Genomic DNA, 18,283 nt, shown 5'->3' with positions numbered 1-18,283 from the left:
AAAATTTTGTAAATATTGATCAGTCTCCGACTGACATGGTTGAGGAGTTTGAGGATCTCTATGTAGATTATAAAGTTGGGTATAGTTTTGGGCGAATTGGCCTGCTATCTCCGTGGGGGTTCCGAACATAATTTCCATGAAGGTTTACAGGATGATCAATTCTGGTTCGTATTTCGCATTTTTTTTTATCTCTGTGTGCCAGTAGGGCTCCAGCTTTGTCTCCAGTTGCATAAAATCTCGTTTTAATTTTTTTTTTTAAAGATTATATGCATAAATAGAAAGGAGATTTTCTCGTAATTTCAATCTAAGCTTGCATTTAGCCTCTGAGTTATAGAAAGAATGGGTGGATTTATTAATTAGTTTTAATTGATAGAGTTGCATTATCTTATTTCTGCTCCTCTCTCTTTTCCGTTTCAAATAAGACGCCTGTTGTATAAATATTCCACTAATGACGGCCTTATGTGCTGACCATAAGATCTCATCTGAAACCTCCCCTGCATGATTAGTATTAAAGTAATGTGAAAGTTCTGATTACCCTTTCTGCATCCCATGCATATCAAGGAGAAGAGAGGTATTTAATCGCCACCTAGAGGATGGGTTTGTTTGGTGTCGCAGGGTGAGTATCAAGGTAACTGGGGCGTGATCCGACCAGGAAATTAATCCAATTTTTTCTGAGACGCATCTGCCTAAGGTATTACTAGAAAATAATCCAGTCTACTGTAGGTCTAATGTCGGAAGGAATAGAAAGTAAAGTCCCTTTCGGTGGCGTGAAAATATCTCCAGTAATCATGTAAATGGAACTCGCTAATCAAAGGTTTTAATTCTTTCCGGAAGTAGTTCTTTTTTATTAGAACAATCTAAACATCTATCCACAGGAATATTGAAATCTCCACAAATAATTTGCTCTCCCTGAGATAACTGTGTTACCTTCTGAAATCCTTTGCGCAGAAAGAGAATCTGTGCATTATTTGGAGCATATACTGCAACAATAGAATCATAGAATGGTACTGTAGAGTTGGAAGGGACCTCCTGGGCCATCTGTTCCAACCCCCTGCCCAAAGCAGGATTCACTAAATCATCCAAGAGAGATGTTTTGTCCAGCCTCTGTTTGAAGACTTCTATTGAAGGAGAACTCACCATCTCTCATGGCAGCCTGTTCCACTCATTGATCACCCTAACTGTCAATAAGTTTTTTCTAATATCTAATCTGTGTTCCCTCCTATTCAGTTTCATCCCATTGCTTCTAGTCTTTCCTTGTGCAAATTAGAATAAAGATGATCCTTCTACAATGTGACAGCCCTTGAGATATTTGTAGACAGCTATTAAGTCTCCTCTCAGTCTTCTCTTTTGCAAGCTAAACATTCCCAAGTCCTGCAACCGTTCCTCATACGACATGATATGCAGACCGGTCACCATTCTGGATGCTCTTCTCTGAACTTGCTCCAGTTTGTTGATGTCTTTTTTAAAATGTGGCGCCCAAAACTGCACACAGTTTTCCAGAGGAGGGCTAACCAAACAGAAGTAGAGGGAAATAATGACTTCACGTGATCTAGACTGTATGCTTCTGTTAATACTTCCTGGAATTGTATGTGCCTTTTTGCTGCTGCATCACACTGTTGGCTCATATTGAGTCTGTGATCTATTAGTATACTCAAGTCCTTGACACATGTGCTGTTGCTTAGCCCTATTCCTCCCATTCTGTATATGCTTTTTTCATTTTTATTGCCCAGATGTAGTACTTTGCATTTTTCCCTATTAAAAACCATTCTGTTAGTTAATGCCCACTGCTCCAGTTTATTTATATCTTTTTGAATCCCCTCTCTCTCTTCTCTAGTATTAGATATCCCTCCTAGCTTTGTGTCATCAGCAAATTTAATCAGCTTATCCTCAATTCCTTCATATAAATCATTGATAGTGATGTTGAACAATACAGGAGAGAGTCCTGTGGTACCCCAATTGAGACATTCTTTTAACTGGATGTGCAGCCATTTACGACCTCCCACTAAGCCAGTTATGAATCCACATAACAGTTGCCTTGTCCATTCCATACTTAGTAATTTTTTCAATAAGGATTGTGTGAGATACTTTGTCAAAAGCTTTGCTGAAGTCAAGATATACTATATCTACAACATTTCCCTGATCCACCCAGTCAGTGATTCTGTCATGGAATGTAATTAAGTTAGTCTGACATAACTTATTAGTTACAAACCTATGCTGACTCTGTTTAATCACTTCATTCTTATCCAGGTACTTCCATACATGTTGTTTAATAATTTGTTCAAAGAGCTTTCCTGGTATAGATGTCAGACTCCCTGGCTTATAGTTCCCTGGGTCCGCCTTCTTCCCTTTTTTGAAGATAGGAACAACATTTGCTCTTCTCCACTTTTCTGGGACTTTTCCTGTTCTCCAAGAATTTTCACTGATTATAGAGAGTGGTTCAAAAATGTATTCTGCTATCTCCTTCAGTACTCTGGGGTGTAATTCATCTGGACCTGGAGACTTGAATTCATTTAGGTTAGCTAAGTGTTTTCTCACTATCTTTCTGTTTATGGATATCCTGGATTCTTCTATTTGTTTAATAGGACAGTGAAGACCAGATGATGTTACATTTCATTTCTGAGAGAAAACAAATGCAAAATAGGAATTTAAAAGTTCGACCTTCTCAACATCCTGTCTTACCATTTCATCATTTTCATCCTGTAAAAATCCTATAGCATCTATGACTTTTCATTATTTTTTATATATTCCCCGAATCCTTTTTTTATTGCTTTTGACGTCTCTTGCAAGCCTTAATTCATTGTCAGCTTTAGATAATCTGATTTGTGACCTGCAGGTTCTGCAGACAGCATTATATTCTTCTTTAGATATGCCTCCCTCTTTCTATTTGATAAATATTTCTTACTCTTTTCAGAATTGTTAACAATTGTGCTTTGAGAATCTCATTTTTTCAAGATTTCCCATCCTTCCTGGACATTTTTGTCTTTAAGGATATCCAGCCATTGGATCCCTCCAATTCTCTTCCTGAGTCCCTTAAAATCTGCGTTTCTGAAATCTAACCTTGACGTCTGAGTCTTCACAGGTCTTCCTCCTCTAATTATCTAAAATTCTAAAATAGCATGGTCGCTACCTCCTAGGGTCCCAGCCACTTTTACCTCCTCAACCATTTCCTCCCTGTTTATAAGGATTAGATCCAAGGTAGCAGTTCCCCTTGTTTTCTCCCCTACCTTTTGGAAGATAAAGTTGTCAGCAAGAGAGGATAAGAATTTCCTTGACCTGTTAGTTTTGCCTGAGAGAGATTCCCAACAAATGTCTGGATAATTGAAATCTCCCATGACAACCATGTCATTTTTTTGAGAACTCGGCCGTTTGATGCACGAATAGTTCATCCATATCTTCAGCTTGCACAGGTGGCCTGCAGTAAATGCCTACAATGATGTCCTTTCCATTGTTCTGTCCTTGTATTCTTACCCAAACAGTTTCCACAGAACTCCCAGTCTCTGAAGCTTCAATCTCTGTGCAGATATACGCGTTTCTAACATACAATGCGACACCTCCTCCTCGTTTATCAAGTCTGTTTCTTGCAAATAAGTTGTATCCTTCTAGTCTTGTATTCCAATCATGTGTATCGTCCCACCAAGTTTCAGTTATTCCAATGACATCATATTTCTTTTCCTGCATTAGTAGTTCCAATTCTCCTTGTTTGTTGCCCATGCTTTCTGCATTTGTATAGAGGTATTTTAGTTTGTGATTGGTTTCTCTTTCTTCAATATTTTTATTTAGTTTTTTTTTGTCTTTGTTCTTCCTTTCCACTTCTAATAGCAGAATTCTCAATAGTATTTGTCAGGTGTATGGCTTTTTCAAGCCTTTTGCTTCTATTCATACATTGTTCTAGTTTAAGTTTCAATGACCTTCTGCTAACCTCCCTGAAAGTAAGGATATATAGTATATATTAAACTGATTGAAACCATATCAATAATTAGCATTGATTAATTGGAGTGTTGAAACCATTAAAAATATCTCTTACCATACAATTACTCAACACTTAGTTCCCAGATTGTGCTTCAGGAGATACACACAGTAAATTTAGAGGGTTCTTCCCACTATAGTAATGCCAAATGCATGGATGCTTAATGTGGTTTGGGCACGCTACAAGGCTTTGAAGCGAGGGGGAGATTTGACTTTGGGAGAGCGGATATTACTGGATTGGTTTATGGAAACCATGTTGCTTTTCGATAGCCTTTGAGCCACTAATAATGTGGAAACCTCTTTTTCCATTGAATGATGATGAACCTGAGTAGAAATTTTTATTGGCATAATTTTTACCTACCTAACATTGATGGCATTTTATTCCATATTTGGGAGGCAGAATGAACAAACAGTTTATCACCCTGCTCTACTAGTTCATTCTTCGAGGTTTTCTATTAGACTGTGAACTGTCATTGTTTCAGTGAATAATTCAATATTATTACATAACTTGCCATTTTTTACACAGTTTAAGTAGAAATGTTCAAAAAGTATATTTCATTCAAAAGTAATTGTCTTTTGCTTTGCAGATGACTGTACCAGGAAATCAGAAGGACAGCTGACATCTTCAGTTTTTAAATCGGATGATTTTGAGATCCCACAGGATACAACTGAAGTGAATGCCATTACTCCAGATATACCATCATCCCTTCACAGTAAAGATCCATCATCTGATCCTTTGAAACAGATTAAGTCTTCTGATTCATTACCGACTGCTAAGGAAAATCAAAGTCACAAAATAAGAGTTAAAAAACTAACTGCTCTTAAAAGAAAGAAGACCTTTTCTCATTCAGAAAATGAAAATAGTTTTCCCATTGGAAATTCTTTTCTTAAACATCAAACAATTAACACCGCAGAGAATAGATTTTCTTGTGCCAAGTGTGAGAAATGTTTTAACAAGAAATCAAATCTTGTTAGTCACCAGAGAACTCACACAGGAGAGAAGCCTTTTTCATGTTCAGAATGTGGAAAATGTTTTAACAAGAAATCAAATCTTGTTAGTCACCAGAGAACCCACACAGGGGAAAAACCTTTTTCATGTTCAGAATGTGAGAAATATTTTACACACAAATCAACTTTTGTTAAGCACCAAAGGACCCACACAGGGGAGAAGCCTTATTGCTGTTCAGAATGTGGGAAATGTTTTAACCAGAAATCAGATTTTATTCGACATCAGATAATTCACACAGGGGAGAAGCCTTTTTCCTGTCCAGAATGTGGTAAATGTTTTAACCGGAAACAGCATCTTAATAGACACCAGAGAACCCACACAGGGGAGAAGCCTTTTTCCTGTCCAGAATGTGGGAAATCTTTTAACCGGAAACAGCATCTTGATAGACACCAGAGAACCCACACAGGGGAGAAGCCTTATTGCTGTTCAGAATGTGAGAAATGTTTTAACCAGAAATCAGATTTTGTTCAACATCAGAGAAGTCACACAGTGGAGAAGCCTTTTTCCTGTTCAGAATGTGGGAAATATTTTACACACAAATCAAATTGTGTTAAGCACCAAACAACCCACACAGGGGATAAGCCTTTTTCATGTACAGTGTCACGATCCAGGTTGGATCTGACAAAGTAAATGCACAAAGTAACCTTTTTTTTTCCCTTGGCTGTTTGCCAAAGGTGGTTTTGCCCCCGGTGATTTCAGTTGTAGTTTCCCCCCCCTGGTGGCCATTAGGGTCATTGCACTTTGGTTACCTTAGTTTGTGCATGTAATTATGTATCAGGTGTGATAGCTCTATAAGAGAGTATCAGGTGTGTTAATCACTGTTGGTGATAAAGTATTCATTTGCAAGCAAGCCTGGGTGAAGGATGGAGCTAAAGGAGAGTCACGGGCAGCTCAGTGAGATCCCTGGAGTGTCAGCTATGGTGTCTGCAAGGAGTGCTGGCATGGCGTGGTGGAGTCGCAGCTATGGTGTCAGCAAGGAGTTTGTGCATGGACTGGTGGAGTGGCAGCTATGGTGTAGAGCTGCACTCAAAATGCTGGACGTTGTTGCTGAGAGCTGGACTCAAGCATGCTGGACTTTTTAGCAGAAAAGCTGGACTCATTTGCGGGACTCTGTTTCTGGACAGCTGCACGCAGGTGTGGACTTTGTTTGCTCCAAGGCTGCACTATGGTGCTGAGAAGATCCGTTTCTGGACAGTGCACCCAGATGTCGGACACGGTGGAGGAAAGATGCACACAGGTGGTGGGCTCTGTTGCTGGGAGCGTAGGCAACAGAGCAAAGCTAAGTGGTGTTCCCCTGTTTTGTCACTTTTCCTTATGTGTGTTTACTGCAGTGGTGGGATTAGTTTCCGCACCGACCAATTCCCTAGTGAGGGTTTAGGTGCAGGACGAGTCAGGGTTTTGAGGTTCCTGATCGGCGTCCGGTGCAGAACCGGCCTAGGAAACGTTAGGAGTGTAGAGACACTGACTCAGGGGAGTGCAGGAGGTCTCCACTTCCCCATTTCCCTATCACAGGGCCACCATTGTTATTGTTACCCAGGTTTTCCCTATTTCCCTTGTCTTATTGTATTAGTTACCGGCCTGCGGGCCGCGTCACATAGGACAATTACACGTGCCGCGTTCTGTTGTATCAGTTAAAGGCCTTCTGGCCGTGTCACTCAGGACGGGGCACGTGACATACAGAATGTGAAAAATGTTTTAACCAGAAAACAGATTTTGTTCAACATCAGAGAATTCACACAGGGGAGAAGCCTTTTTCCTGTTCAGAATGTGAGAAATGTTTTAAACAGAAATCACCTTTGGTTACGCACCAGAGAACCCACACAGTGGAGAAGCCTTATTGCTGTTCAGAATGTGGGAAATGTTTTAAACAGAAATCACCTTTGGTTACGCACCAGAGAATTCACACAGGGGAGAAGCCTTTTTCCTGTTCAGAATGTGAAAAATGTTTTGTGAAGAAATCATCTCTTCTTAGTCATCAAAGAATTCGCATAGGAGAGAAACCTTTTTCATTTTCTTAATGTAGTAAATGTTTCACACAAAAATAGACATTTAAACATCAGAGAATTCACACAGGGGAGAAATCTTTTTCATGTTCAGAATGTTGAATATGTTTTAACAGTGATGCCAGCGCTGATCGGGCACAGGGCATATGTGACGTAACAAGCTCATATGAGCTCCAGGAACACAAGTACTGACATCGCTGGAATGACACCAGCATGGGAGTTTTGTTTAAGTGTTTTAACAGAACCAATCATGAGAAATGATGAGGGGTTGTCCAAGTTGTGGACAACTTCTTTAAACATCAAAAATCCCATATAATATCTAGAATGTGAAAAATGAATTACTGGAAAATAGTATTTTGTTGACCAGCAAAAATAACTCAGAGAAGAAATTTTGTTATTGAGAAATTGTACAAAGTCCTATAACAAACGGTCATATAATTAAATAAAAAATGAACTTGCCATATTTTTTGTACTATAAGACACAGTTTTAGAAAGAAAAAATCTAGTGTGCCTTATAGACTGGAGGCAGCTTCCAGTGACAGAGAAGAATGCTGAGGCGATGTCCTTCCTGATCACTGAGAGAACAGCGCTCTCTACTCCTGCCCCATATTTATCTAACTGGTGCAGAGCAGGAGAATAAGGTACTTTCTAAGTGAGCAGCTGAAGCATCTTCCACCTGACTAGATCAAAGACCTTTCCGATCATGTAATCAATCACATGACCTGGAAGGAACTGCAAAATGGGGTAATGTGTATATACAGTGTATGTGTATGAAAATGTGCATAGGTAGTAGAGCTGTGTGTATGTAAGTGTGAATTTGTAGCAGAGCTGTATGTATGTAAATGTGCCTCTGTGGCAAAACGGTGTATGTAAATGTGCGTATGTAGCATAGGCGAGCGTGCGTGCACTGTCCATGAAGCAGTGTGTGTGTGTGTATATACATATATATTATGTATGTGTCCTATGTGAATAAGTGATTGCCCCCTAAACGTAATAACTGGTTCGGCCACCCTTAGTGCTAACAACTGCAATCAAGCATTTGCATTAACTGGCAATGAGTCTTTTACAATGCTCTGGAGGAATTTTGACCCACTCGTCTTTGCAGAATTGTTGTAATTCAGCCACATTGGAGGGTTTCAGAGCATGAAGCTCATTTTTAAAGGTCGTGCCACAGCATCTCAATCGCATTAAGGTCAGGACTCTGACTAGACCACTCTAAAGGTACTGTCACACTAAGCGATATCACTAGCAATATCACTATAACTTGTGACGTTATAGCGATATTGCTAGCGATATCGTTGTGTGTGATACTTACCTACGACCTGCTCCCCCGCTGGTTATCGCTGATCGCGCGAGAACGTCCTGGACCGTTTCTCGTCGTCAGCTTCCTGCGGCGCTTCCTGTGGAGAGACGAGCTTGGAGCTGGGTGGGAGGACGTTAGGATCACCTAGTGTGACAGGTAAGTAGCGACCCCCGACCCCTGCGATGTCGCTGGTGAGATCTGCCTGTCACTAGCGACCACTTAGCGATGTACCAGCGATCCTGACCACGTCATATCGCTGGTCGGGATCGCTGGTACATCGCTAAGTGTGACAGTACCTTAATGCCTTTGTTTTTCTTAAGCCATTCAGACATGGATTTTCTGATATGTTTTGGATCATTGACCTGCTGCATAACCCAAGTGTGCTTCAGCTTGTGGTTACGAACAGATAGCAGTACATTCTCCTTCAGGATTTTTTGGTAGAATTCATAGCTTAATTTACCACAGCAAGTCTTTCAGGTCTGAAAGCAGCAAAACAGCCCCAAACCATCACACTACCACCACCATATTTTACTGTTAGTATGATGTTCATTTTCTGAAATTCTGTGTTAACTATGCCAGATGTAATGGGGCATGCACATTACAAAAAGTTCAACTTTTGTATCGTCAGTCCACAGAGTATTCTCTAAAGTCTTGGGGATCATCAAGATGTTTTCTTTCAAAACTGAGACAACCCTTTATGTTCTTATTGCTCAATAATAGTTTTCATCTTGGAACTTTGCCATGCTGGCCATTTTTTGACCAGGCTCTTTCTTATGGTTGAGTCATGAACATTAACCTTAAGTGAGGTATGCAGTTCTTGGGCTTGTTGTTGTGGGGTCTTTTTTGACATCTTGGATGAGTCATCGCTGCACTCTTGGGGTAATTTTGGTTAGTTGGCCTCTCCCGGGAAGGTTCACCACTGGTCTAGGTTTTTGCCATTTCTGTACAATGGCTCTCACTGCGGTTCACTGGAGTCCCAAGGTTTTAGAAATGGCTTTATAACCTTTTCCAGACTGATGGATCTCAATTACTTTGCTTCACATTTGTTCAAGAAATTCTTTGGATTGCGTCATGATATCTAGCTTTTGAGCATCTTTTTGTCCACTTCACTTTGTCAGGCAGGTCCTATTTAAATGATTTCTTGATTGAGAACAGGTGTGGCAGTAATCAGGCCTGGGTACGGATAGGAATTTGAACTCCGCTTCCCAAAGATGTGACAAAGATGTGATAAACCACGGTTAATTTATATTTTAAGGTAGGGGGCAATCAATTTTTCACACAGGGCCCTGTAGGTTTTGCTTTATTTTTCCCTTAATAATAAAGACCTTCATGGGGGTGTGTTTGGCTGCTGACCAAAATGGCTGCTTGAGACCAGAGCTCTGTTTTGCCTTCAGCTGTTATAGCAACATTTCCAGGGCCACTATCATGTATTCAGTCCTCCCCTGTCGCCCATCGGCTAGTATGATGAGCCGCGGGAAAAGAAACCAGAAGTGCCAAGGAAAACTGGAGTTTTACTTCTTGGATGACCGAGGCAAAGATGGCACTGACACCTTGAACCAGAAACACTCACCTCAAAGATAAAAATCTGCATGTGGCCCGGACCTCACCGACTGGATCAAGATCACCTTCTGTGGAAAATGCAGCATCATCAGGATCTCCCCCACAGCAAAATCAATCACCAGGGTCACGCTTTAGTGCCTTGGCAGAAGAAAATATAGTTTCAGACAAAAATATAGTTTGGGGCTGAAGGATATCACTTCAGCCCCAATAAGCCCAGCTAAACAGAAACAGGCTGGGAGAAGAGTTAGCTTCTCCAAGGCATACGCGGGTACCTTCAAGATCAGATTAACTGTACCAAGTTGCTCCTCAAATGATATCATAATTGATAGATGCTTTGGACGTGATACTCTGAATTCTATCGAACTCTGTATCCAGAGATGTGTTAGCACATTCATTTTTTCAACATAAAGGAAGATTTGCTACTTAACTCTAGAAAGAAGGGTGAACTCCCAACTCCATTCCAACATAAAGATATTTTTTTTACGTATCGGAAGCTACTCTACATTTTCGAAGATTCATGACCCTCAGCTCTGAGAAAAAATGAAGTAGCCTATCTTTGGGCTAACTAATTATAAGGGAGAATGGCACGTGGTCACTTTTTTGAAGAAGGGGAGACTCTTATGAGCAAATGGAATGTTAAAATTCCAGACCAACCCTCGTCCAATATGCCATATCCCCAACTCGGGGTGAAAGGCTGGCAACGTACACCCACGAAGTAAATTGGAGCTGAATACCGACTAATTCCTTAACAGGGTATATATGGAACTGGACTTTAGGTCAGTATCTCCAGAAGAACTTTACCCCCCTTCTTAATCACTGAAGTTTTCGGTTTCCCAGATTTAGTAGGTCCTTAGCTGACCTATTAATCAGTTATATAAGTTAAAGCCGGCATCACACTAGAGAGAAATACGGACGAGTGAGAGGCGTTAAAAACACGCATTGCACATCAGCCGTATATTTCTCTGACAACTACACCACAACGAATACTGATCTCCAGGGGAGGTATTCATTGTGGTGCAGTGGGCAGAGTTTCTTATCTTCCTCTTTTTTTCTTTCCTTCAAGTGGGATCGTTTTTTCGGACATAATGTTAAAATAATTTTTTTTATTATATTTCTTCTCTTTCTTCTTTTTTTAAATTCTATCTGTTAATTAATAATGAAATTATGTTATTTTATATAGAAATTGAAGATTATGTTTTAACATGTGATTGTTTCAAACGTCATTTGAACTTTGACTTCTTGTAAAAAACATGTGACTATGGGCACCAAATTTCAAATATGGAGTGTATTTAGTCGGGCAACAACGATGTTTTTTCATGTCTGTCATCCCCTGAGGAAGAAGTAATTATTACTTCAAAACGCGTTGGGAATAAAACTATAATCTTTCATCTTAACTGGATTGGAGTCTATTGTTTGGCAGCGCACGAAGTCCATAAAAAGTTCTATCAAGGTTTTATATATCGGCGGTCACTGGTTTGGCCCTTGGACGTGCAGCAGCTGAACGCATAATCTACATGCTTTATTTTTCCTGCAGCGGGTGAGTGGATAATGTATAATTGTATGTCTTTTATCATCGGATAAGACCCTATTTGCGCTCCTTTCGTTCCTACAGTATAAATCATTAAACTTAGACTATGAAAGGGTTAAAAAACACAGACTTTAATTAAAAAGTCTATTAATCAAATAAAGGCACCAAGTTTTTGACAAATTTTTATTACTCTGCTATTCCAAAATTAAACCATGATCTGCAAAAAAAACATAAAAAAATCAACAATATCCTTACCTCTCCGCTGTTCAGTCATGTCCCACGCTGTAATCTTTCACAAGGGGTTAAATGGTTTACAATGAGGACCGGTGCTAATGCAACCAGCCCCACAGTAAACTACTTCAGAATGAATTAGTTCAGCTCTGCGCAGCCTCCCTGGCTGCCATGAGATGAACTAATTAGCGTGGGACAGTTTCTGACTTTTTTCCCACGCTCATCAGTTCACCGCAGGTCAGCTGGGGACTCCCACTGATGTCACTGAGGCTGCGGTGAGTCTTCTGGCTGACCTGAGGTGAACTAATGAGCGTGGGAAAAAATGCAAACTTTCCCATGGTCCTATCGCCCAGACTCCCGCCCTTATGTAAATAGCCCTAAATTCACCCTGTGCGTCCCGACGCGTTTCTTCATTCCGTGAGTCTTCAGGGCATCTATCAGCACACTAAGGGTATATCGGTATCATAAAGAACAAGGGGGAAGGTTACTCCCGGGCTTTTCCTGGTCTAATAAAGACTCACGGAATGAAGAAACACGTTTGGACGTACGTTTCGCACAGCACGCCTCCCGAAGAAGCTGTGCGAAATGTGCGTTGGGGCAGAGGGACATCCAGGGTTCACCACCGTTCTACCGCTGATATGTACATTCATACATCTTTTTAAATCCATTCACAGTATAGTATTGGCACAGGCCAGCATTTAAGTTGTGAGAAGTGGATGCACAGTCCTTTTTATATGTATGCCTCTTTTTTAGGCTCATTATTTATTCATGATAGGGCATTGTGGTCCTCTGTGATTGTTATCACATATGTTAATGAAATGAAATTTGTTGTATTATTATCTTCAAATAAAGAATATTTTTATTGTATATACCATTCAGTGGTGCCTTGTGCTTACTACATGGTCATCATTAGTGTGATTCATTCTGTCTGTGGTATATAGTACCCACATTGTTATGGGAATGTGAGATTTATGGGCATTTTATCCCTGGAAAGCAAACTCCTATCTTATGTCTAACCCTCAATATGTAGAATATCTCCGAAATAACATGCAAGAATTCTTTCAAATACAGTTGTGGCCAAAAGTATTGAAACCCCTGCAATTCTGTCAGATAATACTCAGTTTCTTCCTGAAAATGATTGCAAACACAAATTCTTTGTTATTATTATCTTCATTTAATTTGTCTTAAATGAAAAAACACAAAAAGAATTGTCCTAAAGCCAAATTGGATATAATTCCACACCAAACATAAAAAAGAGGGTGGACAAAAGTATTGGCACTGTTCGAAAAATCATGTGATGCTTCTCTAATTTGTGTAATTAACAGCACCTGTAACTTACCTGTGGCACCTAACAGGTGTTTGCAATAACTAAATCACACTTGCAGCCAGTTGACATGGATTAAAGTTGACTCAACCTCTGTCCTGTGTCCTTGTGTGTACCACATTGAGCATGGAGAAAAGAAAGAAGACCAAAGAACTGTCTGAGGACTTGAGAAAACAAATTGTGAGGAAGCATGAGCAATCTCAAGGCTACAAGTCCATCTCCAAAGACCTGAATGTTCCTGTGTCTACCGTGCGCAGTGTCATCAAGAAGTTTAAAGCCCATGGCACTGTGGCTAACCTCCCTAGATGTGGATGGAAAAGAAAGATTGACAAGAGATTTCAATGCAAGATTGTGCGGATGTTGGATAAAGAACCTCGACTAACGTCCAAACAAGTTCAAGTTGCCCTGCAGTCCGAGGGTACAACAGTGTCAACCCATACTATCCGTCGGCGTCTGAATGAAAGAGGGACTGTATGGTAGGAGACCCAGGAAGACCCCACTTCTTACCCCGAGACATAAAAAGCCAGGCTGGAGTTTGCCAAAACTTACCTGAAAAAGCCTAAAACATTTTGGAAGATAGTTCTCTGGTCAGATGAGACAAAAGTAGAGCTTTTTGGGCAAAGGCATCAACATAGAGTTTACAGGAGAAAAAAAGAGGCATTCAAAGAAAAGAACACGGTCCCTACAGTCAAACATAGTGGAGGTTCCCTGATGTTTTTGGGTTGCTTTGCTGCTTCTGGCACTGGACTGCTTGATCGTGTGCATGGCATTATGAAGTCTGAAGACTAACAACAAATTTTGCAGCATAATGTAGGGCCCAGTGTGAGAAAGCTGGGTCTCCCTCAGAGGTCATGGGTCTTCCAGTAGGACAATGAACCAAAACACACTTCAAAAAGCACTAGAAAATGGTTTGAGAGAAAGCACTGGAGACTTCTAAGTTGGCCAGCAATGAGTCCAGACCTGAATCCCATAGAACACCTGTGGAGAGATCTAAAAATGGCAGTTTGGAGAAGGCACCCTTCAAATATCAGGGACCTGGAGCAGTTTGCCAAAGAAGAATGGTCTAAAATTCCAGCAGAGCATTGTAAGAAACTCATTGATGGTTACCGGAAGCGGTTGGTCACAGTTATTTTGGCTAAAGGTTGTGCAACCAAGTATTAGGCTGAGGGTGCTAATACTTTTGTCTGGCCAATTTTTGGAGTTTTGTGTGAAATGATCAATGTTTTGCTTTTTGCTTCATTCTCTTTTGTGTTTTTTCATTTAAGACAAATTAAATGAAGATAATAATACCAAAGAATTTGTGTTTGCAATTATTTTCAGGAAGAAACTGAGTATTATCTGACAGAATTGCAGGGGTGTCAATACTTTCTGGCCACAACTGTAAATGTTAACTCAATAGACAATCTGTTTTCCCTTTGGAATTCACATAAGACAGTCATGTGAGGAATTTATATCAAACTAGGCCAAAGTAGTAGAAAAGAGAAGTAAAAGCGATTTAATGAAATTATTCCAGAACTACAGAGTTTAGAAAAATTTAAACAAATGTTCCTTTAATCGGGAGCGAGCCAGTAAGATTATCGATCGTCTGATATGAAAGAGGGATTGTCTTTTATACAAATATGAAAAGAATCTCCAAAAAATTAAAGCACATTATTACACCCAAGGAAATAAAGCTGGGAAACTATTAGCAAATAGATTAAAATCCCGAGAATCTAAAGCTAAAATCAACTATCTTATAAATGGCCCAAATCATCAGAAAATATGTAGTCCCAGAGACACAGCCAACAAATTTAAAGATTTCTAGTCTTCGCTTTATAATTTATCATCAGACTCCGATCATATAATACCAGACCCCAGTAGTTTTATTTTATCTAAACTACATCTTCCTTCTTTGACTCAAGATTATCTAGATGCACTGAATGCTCCCTTCAATGGCGTAGAGCTTAAGAAAATCATCCAACCCTTACCATCGCATAAGGCACCAGGTCCAGACGGTTTCTCAAATATGTACTATAAAAAAAAGCTGTCACAGACCATTGGCAGCCACTAGAGATGAGCGACTTTGCCTTTTTTAGGGTCGAGTCGGGTTTCATGAAACCTGACTTTCTCAAAAGTCGAGTCGAACGAAATTGGCCGACTATCAGGAAAAGTCGAAGGTCCGACTGAAACACGAAACCCAATGCAAGTCAATGGGGAAGCAAAGTCGGCAGGGAGTGGGGGACAGTAAACACACCTACATGCCGGACCGGTTTTTTTGAAGTGCGCAAATTCTCTCTCTCTATCTCCGGACACTGCACGTCATCTCGTTTCCCACAGTGTGCGTCCTTGCTCAGTGGCTGAAAAAAGTAACGTGCAAACATTCTGGGAAATCCGACTTTGGTGCTCGTTTTGCCGACCGCATGACTTCACGCTGTGGTCGGGTTTCGGTCGGCGAAACCCGACTTTGCCATAAGTCGGCGACTTAGGAATCTGGCCAACCTGTTTCGCTCAACTCTAGAAGCCACCATGCTGCCCACTGCATGTTGTAGTGTCTCTGTTAAGGGCAGCATGATGGCTCAGTGGTTAGCATTTCAGCGTTGATGGGATTCCTTTCACACTCCAAAGACATACTGATAGGAAATTTAGATTGTGAGCCCCATTGGGGACAGTGATGATAATGTATGTAAAGCACTACATAAGAAAAGCATAAGAAAAAAAAAATGTAATGCTCCAGTGCTCACTCCCAAAAGAGATACTCTCTGCCACCATTATTACATTAGCAAAGCCTGGAAAAATCCCTGACACCCCAATGTCACTACTAAACAGCAATCTTAAGATCTACACTAAATGTTTAGCATTATGCTTAGCTTTCATTCTACCATCTTTAACTTCAATAGATCAGACAGGTTTTGTAAAGGGGAGACAAGCAGCAGGCAACACAAGGAGAGCCATAGATGTGATTGATATAATGAATAAACACAAGACTCCGGCAGTGTTGGGTATCTTGGATGCTGAGAAGGCGTTTGATCTAGTTAATTGGTCATACGTCTTATCAGTGTTGAATAAGCTTATTCAATACCCTCCATGAAAGTGTTCATTAAAGGGAATCTGTCACCCCATTTTTGTCCTATTAGCTGCCGGCACCGACATCAGGGGCTTATATACAGCATTCTGTAATACTGTAGATAAGCCCCCGATGTAACCTGAAAGATAAGAAAAAAGAGTTAGATTCTACTCACCCTGGCGTTCGGTCCGGTCTGATGAGTGTCGCCGTCCAGTCCGGCGCTTCCCTTGGGAGGTGCCGGACCGGACCGCGACACCCTCTGCACCCGCCCCCGGTAAGTATAATCTAAAGTATTTTTTTTATCTTTCAGGTTTCATTGGGGGCTTATCTACAGCATTACAGAATGCTGTAGATAAGCCCCTAATGGCGGTGGACGCAGCTTATAGGGCTAAAATGGGGTGACAGATTCCCTTTAATGGACCTGTTGTGAGTTCATTTTCCCCTTCACCATTGAGGTCTGATGAACTCCCTCTTCTGGTGAAGGAAGGTAGTGAGGCTGATTACCAAGCACCTGAGCAGGATGATGATGACTGGGTGACTGGAATTGCTGACTGGATATAAGGCAGCCGACGCCCTCTTGCCTTGCTGGTGTATTCTCAGAGGGATTGTAGGAGACCAGTCTGATTCCTGCTCCTCAAAAGCAAAGTTTTCTGCTCTGCTTTTTGCATTTGTGTTTTGGTTTTGTTTTGCCTTGTTTTTCTGGATTTCTGCCATTCCCTGCTGGGGTGAGCTGAATTCCTTTTTGCTCTGTCTTCAGAAAATACCTTAGTACTGATATAGTCTTTTTGAAGCCTAGCATCTTCAGGGCTTTTTTCCCTATCAGTCTGTTGGCTCTTGTTTTGATAGGGTTTTGGCGGATTGCAGACAGCAGCTTTTCTATCCTGTCCTATTTAGTTAGCTTGGGCCCCATCATTTGCTCAGCCTATCTTTCTGTCTGTGTGTTTTTCATCTTGCTTCACCGTCATTATATGTTGGGGGCTGCCTTTTGCTTTGGGGTCTGCTCTGGGGCAGTTTAGATTTCCCTTTCTGTCTTTAGGCTATTTAGTTCTCCGGCTGTGATCGAGGGGTCTAGGGCACCGTAGGAACCCCCCACGGCTACTGCTAGTTGTTGTTGATAGGTTCAGGGGTCTGCAATCCAATAGCTGTCAACTTCTCTGGTTTTCTGGACTTAGCTAGTATTTCTGTTTTTGCCTCCTACGGTGACTCATTCATAACAGGACCATTTCTGATGAATTCTTAATAACAAACGGGATGTCCTCTGCCACCCCTGATAGTTGTGTTAGCCTGGGCAAGTGGCCCTATAGATATCAGGCAAAACGCAAAGATAAGTGGTGTGGAGATACATAGGTGTTCGCATTGTAGTTCACTGTATGCAGATGATGTGTTACTGACATTGGTTGAACCAGAAACCCCTATTGAGGATGCTCTAACAACTATTAAACTTTTTGGAAACATAATTTTATAAAGTTAATGAAAACTGTTAAATATATTTATTTTGTATATTTATTTATTCAGGACTCTTTAGCAGATGCGATTCTCTAAAGAAAATGTCACAATGTTTCTTATAAAAAAAAACCCGTAGTGGTTTATTGGATTGTCCACCAAAAACATAATTGCAGCAAAACATAAAATAGGTGTGTGACGTAGCGATCACTATTGGGTTGGGGTGTACTCGCTTGGCAGCAATATAACATGCAGGAGGACTGTATTTTCTTAAAAGTTCACCTGGGTTTATTGCTCCATAACCCCAGCAACACAAACACAAATTAAAACAGCCTTTAGATCTGGCAAAACAAAATAACAATGTACATGAACAAGGCTTAGCTCCGTCAGACCTGTGGTCACACAGGTCTGGTTATTTGTCCAGGATTCAGGCTAGGCCTGGAGCCAAACACACACAGTTCCTCAGGCTCAGGGTTACCTGCTTATGAGGTCTACAGCTTTGCCAGCCTGGCTTCATGTAGGTCCTGTCAGCCTGGACCCTCAGTGCGTCCTGGACTCCACTGGAACACTCGACTGCTCCAGTCCTACACACGGGTCTCCACAGTCCCTCACTGACTCCAGTCAGTATCCCTTTCAGTTGTCAGACCATCCACTCCAGATGTATCTCACATACCACTCTATAGTGTCCAGCCTGGATACAGGGAAATTTGTCCAGCCTGACAGACTCCCATACACTCACTACTATGTGCTAAACACATCTCCATTACATATCTTGTAACCACACCCACAGGTGAGTTATGGATCACATGGGCTGGTCCCATGGTCATGACCTCACTGCACGTCCTCAAACACCTGCAGGTCCTGAAGGAAAGC

General features: G+C 41.0%; 1 protein-coding gene across 1 annotated transcript in view; it reads left to right on the top strand.

Annotated features, from left to right (window-relative positions):
- LOC141094169 (uncharacterized) overlaps window positions 1–6,660 on the top strand; it is a 347,923-nt gene extending 341,263 nt beyond the window's left edge. Inside the window, exon 7 of the mRNA XM_073579925.1 lies at window positions 4,554–6,660. Within this exon, the coding sequence (XP_073436026.1) occupies window positions 4,554–5,605 (1,052 nt within the window). The 3' untranslated portion in view covers window positions 5,606–6,660. The remainder of the gene's footprint in view (window positions 1–4,553) is intronic.
- The last annotated feature ends 11,623 nt before the right edge of the window (window positions 6,661–18,283 follow it).

Source organism: Dendrobates tinctorius, unplaced genomic scaffold (assembly GCF_039654945.1).
Source record: "Dendrobates tinctorius isolate UK_male_01 unplaced genomic scaffold, ASM3965494v1 ptg000063l, whole genome shotgun sequence".
NCBI classification, from domain to species: Eukaryota; Metazoa; Chordata; class Amphibia; order Anura; family Dendrobatidae; genus Dendrobates; species Dendrobates tinctorius.
Note: the sequence above shows the minus strand (reverse complement) of the source record. Positions and strands in the feature narration are given on the sequence as shown.